The sequence below is a fragment of the Coregonus lavaretus genome (assembly GCF_964263955.1).
Source record: "Coregonus lavaretus genome assembly, chromosome: 15".
Taxonomy (NCBI): Eukaryota; Metazoa; Chordata; class Actinopteri; order Salmoniformes; family Salmonidae; genus Coregonus; species Coregonus lavaretus.
This window is the reverse complement of record NC_140002.1, coordinates 31,392,684-31,406,905: the sequence shown is the minus strand read 5'-3', so window position 1 is coordinate 31,406,905 and position 14,222 is coordinate 31,392,684. Positions and strand designations below refer to the sequence as shown.

At 44.0% G+C, this 14,222-nt stretch overlaps 1 protein-coding gene across 1 annotated transcript; it reads right to left on the bottom strand.

Moving 5' to 3' along the window:
• Positions 1 to 2,008: 2,008 nt before the first annotated feature.
• Positions 2,009 to 13,984, bottom strand: LOC311143107 (arf-GAP with Rho-GAP domain, ANK repeat and PH domain-containing protein 1-like; the record flags this gene model as incomplete). Its single annotated transcript, XM_084178907.1, has 28 exons — positions 2,009 to 2,153; positions 2,258 to 2,321; positions 2,435 to 2,485; positions 2,601 to 2,683; positions 2,796 to 2,929; positions 3,142 to 3,255; positions 3,432 to 3,549; positions 6,018 to 6,092; positions 6,331 to 6,408; positions 6,547 to 6,694; positions 6,955 to 7,060; positions 7,214 to 7,429; positions 7,579 to 7,788; positions 9,452 to 9,647; positions 9,738 to 9,825; positions 9,916 to 10,075; positions 10,253 to 10,378; positions 10,522 to 10,696; positions 10,894 to 11,076; positions 11,316 to 11,401; positions 11,601 to 11,800; positions 11,877 to 11,983; positions 12,574 to 12,791; positions 12,972 to 13,092; positions 13,208 to 13,277; positions 13,409 to 13,543; positions 13,680 to 13,765; positions 13,973 to 13,984. The coding sequence occupies 28 exons, from the start codon at positions 13,982 to 13,984 to the stop codon at positions 2,109 to 2,111; spliced, it is 3,405 nt and encodes a 1,134-aa protein (XP_084035033.1). The 3' UTR covers positions 2,009 to 2,108.
• Between the last annotated feature and the right edge of the window lie 238 nt (positions 13,985 to 14,222).

Sequence of the window (14,222 nt, the reverse complement as noted above, 5' to 3'; positions counted from 1 at the left end):
AACACGAAGAACACCATCCCAACCGTGAAGCACGGGGGTGGCAGCATCATGCTGTGGGGGTGCTTTGCTGCAGGAGGGACTGCACTTCACAAAATAGATGGCATCATGAGGAAGGAAAATTATGTGGATATATTGAAGCAACATCTCAAGACATCAGTCAGGAAGTTAAAGCTTGGTCGCAAATGGGTCTTCCAAATGGACAATGACCCCAAGCATACTTCCAAAGTTGTGGCAAAATGGCTTAAGGAAAACAAAGTCAAGGTATTGGAGTGGCCATCACAAAGCCCTGACCTCAATCCTATAGAAAATGTGTGGGCAGAACTGAAAAAGTGTGTGTGAGCAAGGAGGCCTACAAACCTGACTCAGTTACACCAGCTATGTCAGGAGGAATGGGCCAAAATTCACCCAACTTATTGTGGGAAGCTTGTGGAAGGCTACCCGAAACGTTTGACCCAAGTTAAACAATTTAAAGGCAATGCTACCAAATACTAATTGAGTGTATGTAAACTTCTGACCCACTGGGAATGTGATGAAAGAAATAAAAGCTGAAATAAATCAATCACTCTCTACTATTATTCTGACATTTCACATTCTTAAAATAAAGTGTTGATCCTAACTGACCTTAGACAGGGAATTTTTACTAGGATTAAATGTCAGGAATTGTGAAAAACTTAAATGTATTTGGATAAGGTGTATGTAAACTTCCGACTTCAACTGTATATACCGGTATTACATTTAACTATCTTTCTACCCTGGACAGTATTTTGTTATGAGTGGAATACGTCAGTATTGTAATGGAAATGGTTAGCATGCCATTAGATAAACACCTCACTCTATTTTGTCCTTCAGAAAGCCTTTAAAGATTAATGACACCAGATCACCACCGGGGACATATATTCCTTCTATGGTTTCTAATCTAGCTCCATGATGGACCATTGAAAAAGTTATTCTAAAACCTTTTGTACCAGCAATTTGCATGCAGGGCTTCCACTTCCATTAAACATAGAGAAATTAAATCAATGTCAGGTAATTAAATGACAGACCAGTCAGCAAGATCTAAGGGTCTGCAGGATGGGGAAGTGAGAAAAGCTGCTCTAAAATCTAAGATTCCATAATGAATGTAGAATTTTTGTGTCAAGTATGAGCAGGTTACATTAATGTGTGAAGTTTAATGGGGGTAGTGATGTAAGAACTGGGGGTGAATGGGAGTGCATGGTTGTTACCAGGGGTGACTGATGTAGCAACATGCCAGAGACCCAGTCCTAAACCCTTTAAGGTACATTAACATTACAATATAACCTAAGAGAATAATAATATAATGCTAATGTAGGAAAACATTGAAACTGGGAACAGCGGGTGTGTGTGATCTGGTATGTAAACCTAACCCATGCTTTGTTTTTTTAAGAAAAGCTGAGGTAGGCAACATGCAACGTGATGGTGAATGGAAGCAACGTTGTGTAAATGTCCTCATTTTTATGTTAAGGTACTGTTAAAGGATTAGTCAATTAATGAAAGTGATATAAACTGCACATCACTGCAATGCAACAAGCTGTGGTCTTGAGTAATGACAGGGTTTTCAATCCTGCTCTCCAATAATTACTGACAACCACTGTTACCATAATGACATGAACAGAAAGCTCTGTGTCTAAACTTAGATGGCTTTATGTCTGCAGCTCTCCAACCTTGTCATTATGTCCCAATCAAAGGGAACCTCAAAGTCAACATGGCGTTTAGATGATATTTCTCACATGCCTCTAATATTATTGTTTGAGTTTGTTGTTATAGTGTAGTTCTATACTGCCTCCCCTATTATTACCCTCAGGCCTGTATGTTTTCATTTCAATATACTGTAGAATGAAGCTGTCTCTGTTCTTGCTAGGGATCATGGGTGTGGGTGAGGGCTATACTGTAGCTATGGGTTATAAATAGGGTCAACCAAACCAATATAACAGAGAAAAATACACTTTGTGGTTATTAACTTAAAATAAAAGCTTTTTTATATATTTTTGAGATTAATTGAAGATGCGAAAAAGTATCTGGAAGATACTTTTGGAAGATACTTTTGGGATGGAAAACCAGGATTAGGTTATTTCCCCTTCTGCCTCAGATCAGGAATCAGGCCTGGAAGCTGCAGGCCACAGGTCACCATCGTGCTATATGAAAAAATAAAAAAATAAAATAATACATAAAATAAAGAGCTGAGGAAAGCAAAAATGCACAAGTAGAACATGTTGCAGTGCACACAAAAGGACACTACCTGGAGGTTCATAAAAGTGGCCAGCCACTCAATCAATTCGTTCTCTGATTCACAGCACAGGTACCTAAGAAGATTGCGAGAGGGGGTGAGAGATAGAGAGGCTATAGATATACCATGATCCTCAGTGCTCTAGTTACTACGGTTGACCTATCGTTAGTTGCTACTAAAGATACTCACCACAGCTGTTTGTCTCGTTCTGCCTGCTCACACACTACAGTCATCCCCCAGCTAGAAGAAGAGGAGTGAATGTACATGATATGGACAGCTGATATGGAACAACAAACAGCCAAATGGCTGAGGAAATAGACCAGTAGTCATTGCAGGGTTGCTGGTAGACTCTCACCATGATGGTGGATGTAGCCTCTTCTTGATGCCATAGTAGACCTTCAGAGCATGGACTGGACATTCCCTCTCAGGCTGAGTACTCTAGTAAAGAGTAAAGATGGACAATTGAAGCTATACTGCCACATACTGTAGGTACTTCATACAGTCACAGAAACAGAATAGGTCTACACATCCTTCTTCCATCCTCACTTACCTTCACTCCTTTGTAGAGCCTGAGAGAGGTGCCATCGAGCACACAGAGGCGTCTGCTGAAGGTTCTTTTCCCCTTTTGACCCTTCTCATCACTGAACTTAATCAGGCCATTTCTGGACACGTCTACCTTGCCAGCTGTGAGAGGGGATATCCAACTCTAATTCACTTCACTGTCTGATTTTCAACCATATCATTAAATAACACGTTGCCTTCCCTTTCCCTCCCTTTGGATTATTTTTCTGTTATCAATACTATTATTTACAGAAAGTATCTACAATATGTAATTTATTCAAAAGTGCTCTTTACTGAGCTGGAATAATAATATATATCGGTAATCATGCATTTACCTATGTAGATTAACATGGCCTCCATGTAGCAGTTCCTCTTGACCACCAGGTGACAATCTTTACCCAGAGAGAAATAGATGGCCAGCGCTCGCTCCTGGTAGTGCAATGGACGCTCTGTTGGGGGAATCAGAGAAGACACATCGTATTTTACCACTAGTTTGCAGTTGAGCATTAGCGTTCATCATGCAATATAAAGATATCACACTTCATTAATAATAGTTGTCCTACTTTGGCTTATACATTTAAAAAGGGACTTGGCAACTTGTAACTGAGGTGTTCTAAACCATTACCCATCTCCTGGTTGTCGTTGACCAGGAAGCAACTCCAATAATCCCCTTGCTGGGGAGGGATGTTCCCGCGTCTCAGGACCTCACACACCAGCTCCTCAGCACTCACTGCCTGGGAGATCTGAGGGAGAAGAGCAGGCAGAGTTAGCATTAGGAGCAGGCAGGGTTACCGTTAGGAGCAGGAAAGGGAGCTTACAGTGAGGGAAAAAAGTATTTGATCTGTCAGCCAGTCATGGATAATTAAGTGTTGATTTCACCTTGCCTGGTGGGACCCCAGAGACTGAGGATCCTATCACTGTCTGACTGCTAATACTAATACAGGGAGGGGAAAAAGGATTTGATCCCCTGCTGATTTTGTACGTTTGCCCACTGACAAAGACATGATCAGTCTATAATTTTAATGGTAGGTTTATTTGAACAGTGAGAGACAGAATAACAACAAAATAATCCTGAAAAATGCATGTCAAACATTTTATAAATTGATTTGCATTTTAATGAGGGAAATAAGTATTTGACCCCCTCTCAATCAGAAAGATTTCTGGCTCCCAGGTGTCTTTTATACAGGTAACGAGCTGAGATTAGGAGCACACTCTTAAAGGGAGTGCTCCTAATCTCAGTTTGTTACCCGTATAAAAGACACCTGTCCACAGAAGCAATCAATCAATCAACAACAACAAAAAACAGAAAAACGCATGTCAAAAATGTTATAAATTGATTTGCATTTTAATGAGGGAAATAAGTATTTGACCCCTCTGCAAAACATGACTTAGTACTTGGTGGCAAAACCCTTGTTGGCAATCACAGAGGTCAGACGTTTCTTGTAGTTGGCCAACAGGTTTGCACACATCTCAGGAGGGATTTTGTTCCACTCCTTACATTTACATTTACATTTTAGTCATTTAGCAGACGCTCTTATCCAGAGCGACTTACAGTTAGTGAAGACATATTTTTTTTAATACTGGCCCCCCGTTGGTATTGAACCCACAACCCTGGCGTTGCAAACGCCATGCTCTATCAACTGAGCTACATCCCTGCCGGCCATTCCTTCCCCCTACCCTGGACGACGCCCTGCCAATTGTGCGAAGCCCATGAGTCTCCCGGTCGCCGCCGGCTGCGACAGAGCCTGGATTTGAACCAGGATCTCTAGTGGCACAGTTAGCACTGCGATGCAGTGCCTTAGACGACTGCGCCACTCAGGATAACACTCCTCTTTGCAGATCTTCTCCAAGTCATTAAGGTTTCGAGGCTGACGTTTGGCAACTCGAACCTTCAGCTCCCTCCACAGATTTCCTATGGGATTAAGGTCTGGAGACTGGCTAGGCCACTCCAGGACCTTAATGTGCTTCTTCTTGAGCCACTCCTTTGTTGCCTTGGCCGTGTGTTTTGGGTCATTGTCATGCTGGAATAGCCAATCCACTACCCATTTTCAATGCCCTGGCTGAGGGAAGGAGGTTCTCACCCAAGATTTGACGGTACATGGCCCCGTCCATCGTCCCTTTGATGCGGTGAAGTTGTCCTGTCCCCTTAGCAGAAAAACACCCCCAAAGCATAATGTTTCCACCTCCATATTTGATGGTGGGGATGGTGTTCTTGTGTTCATAAGCATCATTCCTCCTCCTCCAAACACGGCGAGTTGAGTTGATGCCAAAGAGCTCGATTTTGGTCTCATCTGACCACAACACTTTCACCCAGTTCTCCTCTGAATCATTCAGATGTTCATTGGCAAACTTCAGACGGCCCTGTATATGTGCTTTCTTGAGCAGGGGGACCTTGCGGGCGCTGCAGGATTTCAGTCCTTCATGGCGTAGTGTGTTACCAATTGTTTTCTTGGTGACTATGGTCCCAGCTGCCTTGAGATCATTGACAAGATCCTCCCGTGTAGTTCTGGGCTGATTCCTCACCATTCTCATGATCATTGCAACTCCACGAGGTGAGATCTTGCATGGAGCCCCAGGCCGAGGGAGATGGACATTTATTTTGTGTTTCTTCCATTTGCGAATAATCACACCAACTGTTGTCACCTTCTCACCAAGCTGCTTGGCGATGGTCTTGTAGCCCATTCCAGCCTTGTGTAGGTCTACAATCATGTCCCTGACATCCTTGGAGAGCTCTTTGGTCTTGGCCATGGTGGAGACTTTGGAATCTGATTGATTGATCGCTTCTGTGGACAGGTGTCTTTTATACAGGTAACAAACTGAGATTAGGAGCACTCCCTTTAAGAGTGTGCTCCTAATCTCAGCTCGTTACCTGTATAAAAGACACCTGGGAGCCAGAAATCTTTCTGATTGAGAGGGGGTCAAATACTTATTTCCCTCATTAAAATGCAAATCAATTTATAACATTTTTGACATGCGTTTTTCTGGATTTTTTTGTTGGTATTCTGTCTCTCACTGTTCAAATAAATCTACCATTAAAATTATAGACTGATCATGTCTTTGTCAGTGGGCAAACTTACAAAATCAGCAGGGGATCAAATACTTTTTCCCCTCACTGTATATGATTATCTGGGCACAAAGCATTGCAGAAGAACACCCCATTCTGTAGCATTTGGATTCTAAAGTTAAAGGTGAAAGTGCATATGGAGCTGACCTGAACCAGCAGCTCAGAGCCCTCCTCCTTCCTCTCCAGGTAAACCCCACAGATGGTGAGAGGTGAGGGGGTCCCCTACAGAACAGAATGAAGAGAGAGACACAGCAGGCCAACAGCCATCCCCAGTCCAGCAAATAGTAAGAGAGAGATAGGTCATGGAAGCCAGGATTTAATCATTTCAGTTGGGTGGCAAACAACTGCTGCAAGGGGTTCTGAAAACTGCTGCAAGGGGTTCTGAAAACTGTTGCAAGGGGTTCTGAAAACTGTTGCAAGGGGTTCTGAAAATGTAATCATGCCATGGGTGTGTTCTCACCTCCTCAGCGTGTTCCTCCTGTGCTTTGATGACATGAGAGATCATGTCCAGCTGCCTCTGAAGCTGCTCTGCATCCACCTGCCACACAGACAGACAGACACATCCATCCATTTGATCAGAACATTTCATTTAGCTTCTTGTGACAACACAGTACATTTCCCTCTCTTTATCTTCTATAAATCAGTGATGTCATCAGTGTGAGACAGACCCACTCACATTGAAGATGTCCTGGTAGTTCTGGATGAGCTCCTCTACCACCTGTCCTACGCTGTTATCAGTGCCGTCCGTCTGGAAGAGCGTGGGACCAAACACAATGGCCAGGTTGTGCATGTTCATCTGATTCTCATCTGCAAAGCACTGGACGCTTTCGGAACAAAATCGACAGATTTGTACAAGAGATTTCTCAACAGTGATGCATGTCTTGAACTTTCAAAGACAAAGTAGTCAATTCCCTATATATAAACAATAACAATTCTACATTTAGGTGAATAAAGGACAACTGTCCCAAATGTAAACTCATATTCTCATCAGGTTCAGTGGGAAAGAGTAAGATAAGCCAGAATGGAGGGAAGAAAAAGAGAGGAGAGGAGGACAGGCGGACAGAGGTGGAGAGTTGAGGCTGACCAGTAGAGGTGGTTGATGACAGCCCCCAGAGTGGCTCTGTTGACTGGGGGGAGGCTGTGAAGGAGGGCCTGGTACTTGGACACTCTCTCTCTCATCTCACTGACAGCTGGTGGACAAAAAAGAAAAACACCTACACATTACAGCACAAAACTCCTTATCATGGGGATACCAATGATCCGACTACCAAGACGAGCAGTGAAAAGCAGTGGTGTGGTCATTGTGGTCCACCAGTATTAGAATGAGGGTAGGCCAGACTCACTAGTGGTGTGGAGCCATGGCAGAGAGGCCTGATGGCCATTGAAAACCCCCTCTCCCACTTCCCTGAGGAACCTCTTCAGGACGTTGGCCACATTATCCACCTGATCCTCCCCTTCACTCAGACGGACCTGCCGGGCGTCATGGCGGAGAGAGAGCAGCAGGGCGGTGATCTTGGAGTTCACACCACACCTCCGATAGATGCCCTCTGACTTCAAACCTGGAAAGGGGGAGGAAAAAACCTCATAAACAAACACAAAAACACTATACCATTAACACAGACACTGATAGAGTCAAATAATGGAGCTGGTAAGAGCACATATTTTGTTAGGTCTCCGTCCCAACCGATGCCATGCTAGGTCCACCCACCATGCTGTGTGATGTAGCTAATGCAGCGATCCACGATGACAGGGACGTCTGTCTCAGTGAGCTGCTGCTGGTCCAGGGGGCCTTCTCCTCTCCCTAAGCCCTGCTGGATGCCACTCAGCCAGCCCTGGAAGTCAGGCCTCCTGTCCCACTCCACATGCAGCCTCCTGCCTCTGTTCACCAGCACAACAGCACCAGCCTCCTGCTGCACGGCTGGGACAGCACATCACATCACAGCACATCACACACTGTCTACATCAATTGTCAACCACAGTAGCTCTATTACAAAGTCTATTAAAATGTCACTCACATTCTTGGTCCACCAAACTAAAACACTTCTCCCTCTACAGTTAGGGAAACTATTCAGACCCCTTGACTTTTTCCACATTTTGTTACGTTACAGCCTTATTCTAAAATGTTTTTACTCATCAATCTACATACAATAACCCATAATGACAAAGCGAAAACAGGCTTTTAGAAATGTAAGCAAATTTATAAAAATAACAATAACAATAATTATTATTTACGTAAGTATTCAGACCCTTTGCTATGAGACTCGAAATTGAGCTCAGGTGCATCCTGTTTCCATTGATCATCCTTGAAATGTTTCTACAACTTGATTAGAGTCCACCTGTGGTAAATTCAATTGATTGGACATGATTTGGAAAGGCACACACCTGTCTATATAAGGTCCCACAGTTGACAGTGCATGCCAGAGCAAAAACCAAGCCATGAGGTCGAAGGAATTGTCTGTAGAGCTCAGAGACAGGATTGTGTCGAGGCACAGATCTGTGGAAGGGTACCAAAAAATGTATGCAGCATTGAAGATCCCCAAGAACACAGTGGCCTCCATCATTCTTAAATGGATGAAGTTTGGAACCACCAAGACTCTTCCTAGAGGAGATGGGAGAACCTTCCAGAAGGGCAACCATCTCTGCAGCACTCCATCAATCAGGCCTTTATGGTAGAGTGGCCAGACGGAAGCCACTCCTCAGTAAAAGGCACATGACAGCCCGCTTGGAGTTTGCCAAAAGGCACCTAAAAACTCTCAGACCATGAGAAACAAGATTATCTGGTCTGATAAAACCAAGATTGAACTCTTTGGCCTGGATGCCAAGCGTCACGTCTGGAGGAAACCTGGCAACATCCCTACGGTGAAGCATGGTGGTGGCAGCATCATGCTGTGGGGATGTTTTTCAGCGGTAGGGACTGGGAGACTAGTCAAAATCTAGGGAAAGATGAATGGAGCAAAGTACAGAGAGATCCTTGATGAAAACCTGCTCCAGAGAGCTCAGGACCTCAGACTGGGGCGAAGGTTCACCTTCCAACAGGACAACGACCCTAAGCACACAGCCAAGACAATGCAGGAGTGGCTTCGGGACAAGTCTCTGAATGTCCTTGAGTGGCCCAGCCAGTGCCTGGACTTGAACCCGATCGAACATCTCTGGAGAGACCTGAAAATAGCTGTGCAGAAACGTTCCCCATCCAACCTGACAGAGCTTGAGAGGATCTGCAAAGAAGAATGGGAGAAACTCCCCAAATACAGGTGTGCCAAGCTTGTAGCGTCATACCCAAGAAGACTCAAGGCTGTAATCGCTGCCAAAGGTGCTTCAACAAAGTACTGAGTAAAGGGTCTGAATACTTATGTAAATGTGATATTTCAGTTTTAAATTTTTATACATTTGCAAGATTTTCTAAAAACCAATTTTTTTCTTTGTCATTATGGGGTATTGTGTGTAGATTGATGGGGGGGGGGAACTATTTAATCCACTTTAGAATAAGGCTGTAACGTAACAAAATGTGGAAAAGGTGAAGGAGTCTGAATACCTTCGAATGCACTGTATGCCCCACTGTGGCAGGTTCAGGTGTGACTCACAGAGCTCCTGTAGTTTTCGCAGGTCAATGTTATCCACTTGGTCTTCTCCGTGGAGGAGGAGGAGCAGTCTGGAGCCCCCCAGGGAGAACCAGCCCAGGCGAGGGCAATGGAAGCTCTGGCCTGCAGTGTAGCGCAGCCGGCCCACCCGCTCAAAGGACCAGCACACCAGGTCCTCCCCTACAGGGGGGACCAGGGCCTGACACACAACAAGACAAGGCAGTAGCTATACACTAGCAAAACTACCAATTACCAGTCTATCATAATACTAATTGAAATCTAGTTTTACCTTGCCGATGGCCTTGATCCACTCCCTCGGGATCAAAAGGAGGTGGTCATTCTTGATATTCGTTGTAAATGTTGGACATGCTTTAGATCTGAATATCAATGAATGACTAGTTGTACAACTTGCAAACTTCCAATTTGATATCCTTTTGGATAATGACAGTGTATAATGTAATTGTTACCGCATGAAGATTTTAGTCGTCGCTGGTGCTCTCGTGAACGGATTGACCACCAGACAAAGGACATCACTCATCTTCATCTGTCCACTCTGACTGGAGCTCTTCTCACTCTCATAGTAGCTGAAGTTACCTTGGTTCAGAGAGCACCAGCGACGACTAAAATCTACATGTTCCAAAATGCTACAATTAGCTCACGGTAACTGAATTTACATTAAAACACTGTCACTTATCCAAAAGGAATATCAAATTGGAAGTTTGCAAGTTGCTCACTAATTCATCTGAAATTCAGATCTAAAGCATGTCCAAACAGTTTACAAACAGAATATCAAGAATGACCCACCTCCTTTTGATTTGCGCTCTGTAACTGCTCGTGTTGAGGAGGCAGTCTTGAACAGATAACCAGTGTGTGAGACGGGGAGAGCAGCCTCTAAGACTGTGTGATCTCCAGCCCTTGACCCTGGGAGCTCTGGAGAGAGGAAATACATACTGATGATGTCACCTCTACTGAACAATGAAATACAGCCCATATATTTTCTGTGTTCAACACAAGTATATGATTGATGTAACACTGCAGGCATTGATGAATGAGGCTGGTTTCATTGCTCCTACCTGTGTTGTGGTTGTGAGTGAGGAACTCCACCTGAAGTGTCTGTCCATAGTGCTGGGCCATGGACACAGGGCTGGGCAGCTCTGGATCACCTGTATAACAGTTCACATCTGCTCCACAGAACACCAGAGACAGAGTCTCCAATACATCACCTGTCTGAATGGTGTTGCACAGAGCCTGAGAGAGAGGGAGAAGGACAGAGAGGGGAGAGCGAGGGGGAAGAGAGAGCGAGAGAGAGAGCGAGAGAGCGAGAGGGGAGCCAGAGAGGGGGAGGTAGAGAGAGAATTAGGGAGCAGAGAAGACAAGTCTGAACTTTTGAGAGCAAGAGATGGAGAGAGAGAGAGAGCAAATGAGAGAAAATCTGAGTGCCTCACTTTGTTGAGGGCTTCCTCTTGGCCAAACAGTGCATGGTAGCGGCGGTATTTGCCCTGGCAGTACTTGGCAGTAACAAAGCGCTGGCGCTCCTCACTGTCACTTGATGGACAGAGCATCTCGCTTGGTGGCATGTTAGCTGCCCAGAAAAGGTTTACCCTGTCGTTACCTAGCAACAGGAACAGCTGGTGAACAGGGAGTGACATTAGAACCTTGACCAGAAAGACTAGTCCTTTTATTAACAGGGTGAACGATGACAAGTTCTTCTGTTCAAAGACAACATACAATATAATACAATTATACAAATAAGATAGGAAGCATAGTGTGAGGAACATAGAGGAAGCCAGTCATATGGGTGGTGAGAATGCAATGTTACTAATCCATTTAATAATACAATAGAATACAAATGAGAAACTGTACCTACCTGATTGAGGTTTTCAGTCCACACCTTTTCATCCATCTTCAAACTGCGGACTTTGGACACACTCTGGCCCAGACCCCTGTGTACTCCTAAACCACAGAGAAATTGATTAGAGAGAGTTAGATTTCAATGTCCTCTACCAGGCACTGTTATCTAACGTACCAATGTGATACAACTGTTATCAACCTGACATATTTTAATTTGATCATTATAGAATCTAATCAAAGCTCTTGAGTCTTGATCCAATAGTTTCTGAGTCTGGACTGACCTCTGGAAATGGTTCTGTACCTGCACAGCACTTGCAGAGGACCACACACAGGTTGACAGAGGCCCAGTCTGGGTAGGTGGCGCCACAATCTGCACAGCGCTGGTTGGCCTCCTCAGCCCAGATCTTCTGGGCCACCACATTGCTGGACAGAGAGCGACTGACACAGGCCTGCAGGGCCTCCACCCACTGCCCCATCTGCTGCTCCGACTCAGCCACAAAACTAACCACACAGAACAGAGGTCACAGGGGGTTCACTGTGGGATGTCATTAAAGGATCATAGATCAGTCTCACTCACCTGAATGTCCTGTAGAAGGTGGTGAGGTTGAAGGACCGTTTGTCTGTGCTCTTCACAGTACCCAAATTCATCTCAATGGAGGTGATGCCAACACCATGGCTGTGCTCCTGATGACATGAACATCACAGGTTTTTAATTTCTTATCAACTCAAAAATGTAGCTAGTTAGCTAGCTAGTCTTAGCTGTTTGAATGGCAGCCTCATCACATACATTGAGAATTCACTGACTGGCTATAGCTACCTGACTAGCTAGATCATCTATCTCATTATCTGCATGAGTAATCATTATTGATATAAATGTTTATTCTCCAGATATACAAGTGTCTCCTCACAGTATAATTAGTTTAATTTCTGATCCAGAAAATGACTCATAAAAGTCATATCTGTAGCTTGTGTTGCTTGCAGTAAGCCATTTTATTTTTGCCCTGAAATGATGTCATCCTTGCATTGTATAGCCAGAAAATTACATCTTCACCAAAACGTAGAAATTACAGCGAAAATGTAGTGATAGACAAAAATGTTGTTGAGGCTAATTTAATTAAGCCTAAATGAGCATTATTATTAAGTGTTATGATTTATATGGAGACCTTTGCCTGTCACCTTTAAGGATACATAACTGACACCAAAGGACTTTCATGCACGTTTTAAAAAATGTATTTCAGGACAAATGCATGCATACATGCACCATGGATACACACCTCAGCGTTCCTATAGAGGAAGACCCTGTCGGAACAGATGACTACATAGAGCTTGGAGCGCAGTCCAATCATCTCCAGGTATCCTTGCTTACTAATGAGCGAGACTCCACTAGCACGCTGTCCACTCGTATCACTGAAGTTCATATGGGACATATCCATGCTGTTACGACACTGCTGAATAGTCTCTTTCAGTACTGACACCCATTCCTCTCTGACGGCTGAAAACACACACACACACACACACACACACACACACACACACACACACACACACATCAAATCAAATTGTATTTATCACATGCACCGAATACAACTGGTGTAGACTTTACATCAATAACACACACAAAGTACTCATATTTCTTCATTGTGATCATTGTTATTTTAGGCTGAACACCTACTGTTGTTCTCAGCACGGAACAAGAAAGTCCTGTTCCTTGTCACCACCTCAAACTTCTGCCCTCCAACATTAACCACTTCAGTGACAGACGGTATGGCTATGACTCTCTTTGAGTAGACCTCCTGAGGAAAAGAGAGAGGAAGAAGGGGAGGGGTATAATTAGTTATTGATGAGGCATTTCAGAGTAGACAGTGTGATCTGTGAACCTGTGTGTGGGTCTATGGAAGACGTCTGAACCTTCTCGTTTTGAAAGTATCGAAGGTACTGTTCATCCAACATCACCCAACGCTTCTGGAAAATAAGAGTCCTGCAGATAAAACAGAGATTACTTACACTCTCATGCATGCACACACACACACATGCATGAACAAACACACAAATGCACGCATGCATGTACAAGCACACACGCACACACGCACACACACCCCTCTCTCTTACCCCTGAGGCGGGGTCTTGTCCAGCCAGCCCATCTTGATAACAGGAGAGTGGTGAAAATCTGAGTCTTCAGGCTTGAATGATCGTGACAGTGTGCAGCCAAGATAGATACTGTCTTCATCAACAGATGATGTTCTCCTGAGAAATTAGACACCCACAAAAGCAGCACGGACATGGATGTTCCCCTTATCTCATCATATTTGCGATAACGAAAACATGTAGACGAAGGCATCACAATCAAATTCACATGTAAAACAGTTCAACAGAAACACACCTGTTTTTCTCAATGTCCTCGTACTCAGCCTCATCCACACTAAACTGACTGCGGAAACAGTTCTGCATGGCCCGCAATGCATCATCCTATGTTGCAGAAAACAAAATGCAAACAATGAATCAAATTATCATCCTTCACACTTCAATGACTTGTGTACAAAAATAACTCTGGCATGTGTACAATCGCTAACATAAACGCCCAACACTCAATCACTCTAAACATCTGTAATCACACAAAAGAAGAGGCAAATAGTACATACACACCCACACATAAAGATGTACAGTTTAACTTACATTGTTTGCCATGACATCTGTGTCTGGCCTCGCTTAGCTCCAGAACAGCTATACAGGTTAGCTGTGACAAAGAGGTGGAGACAAACACGTGAAGGAAATAGGATTACAGTAAAGGAATCATTTCCCTGTTATGTTGGGAAATGTACAGCTGCGTCACAGGTTACAATGAAAAAATGTGCCCGGACAGGTTTACCTGGTGATACTGAATACACCATAATGCATACATCACATGGATAGTCAGCCAAAGTAA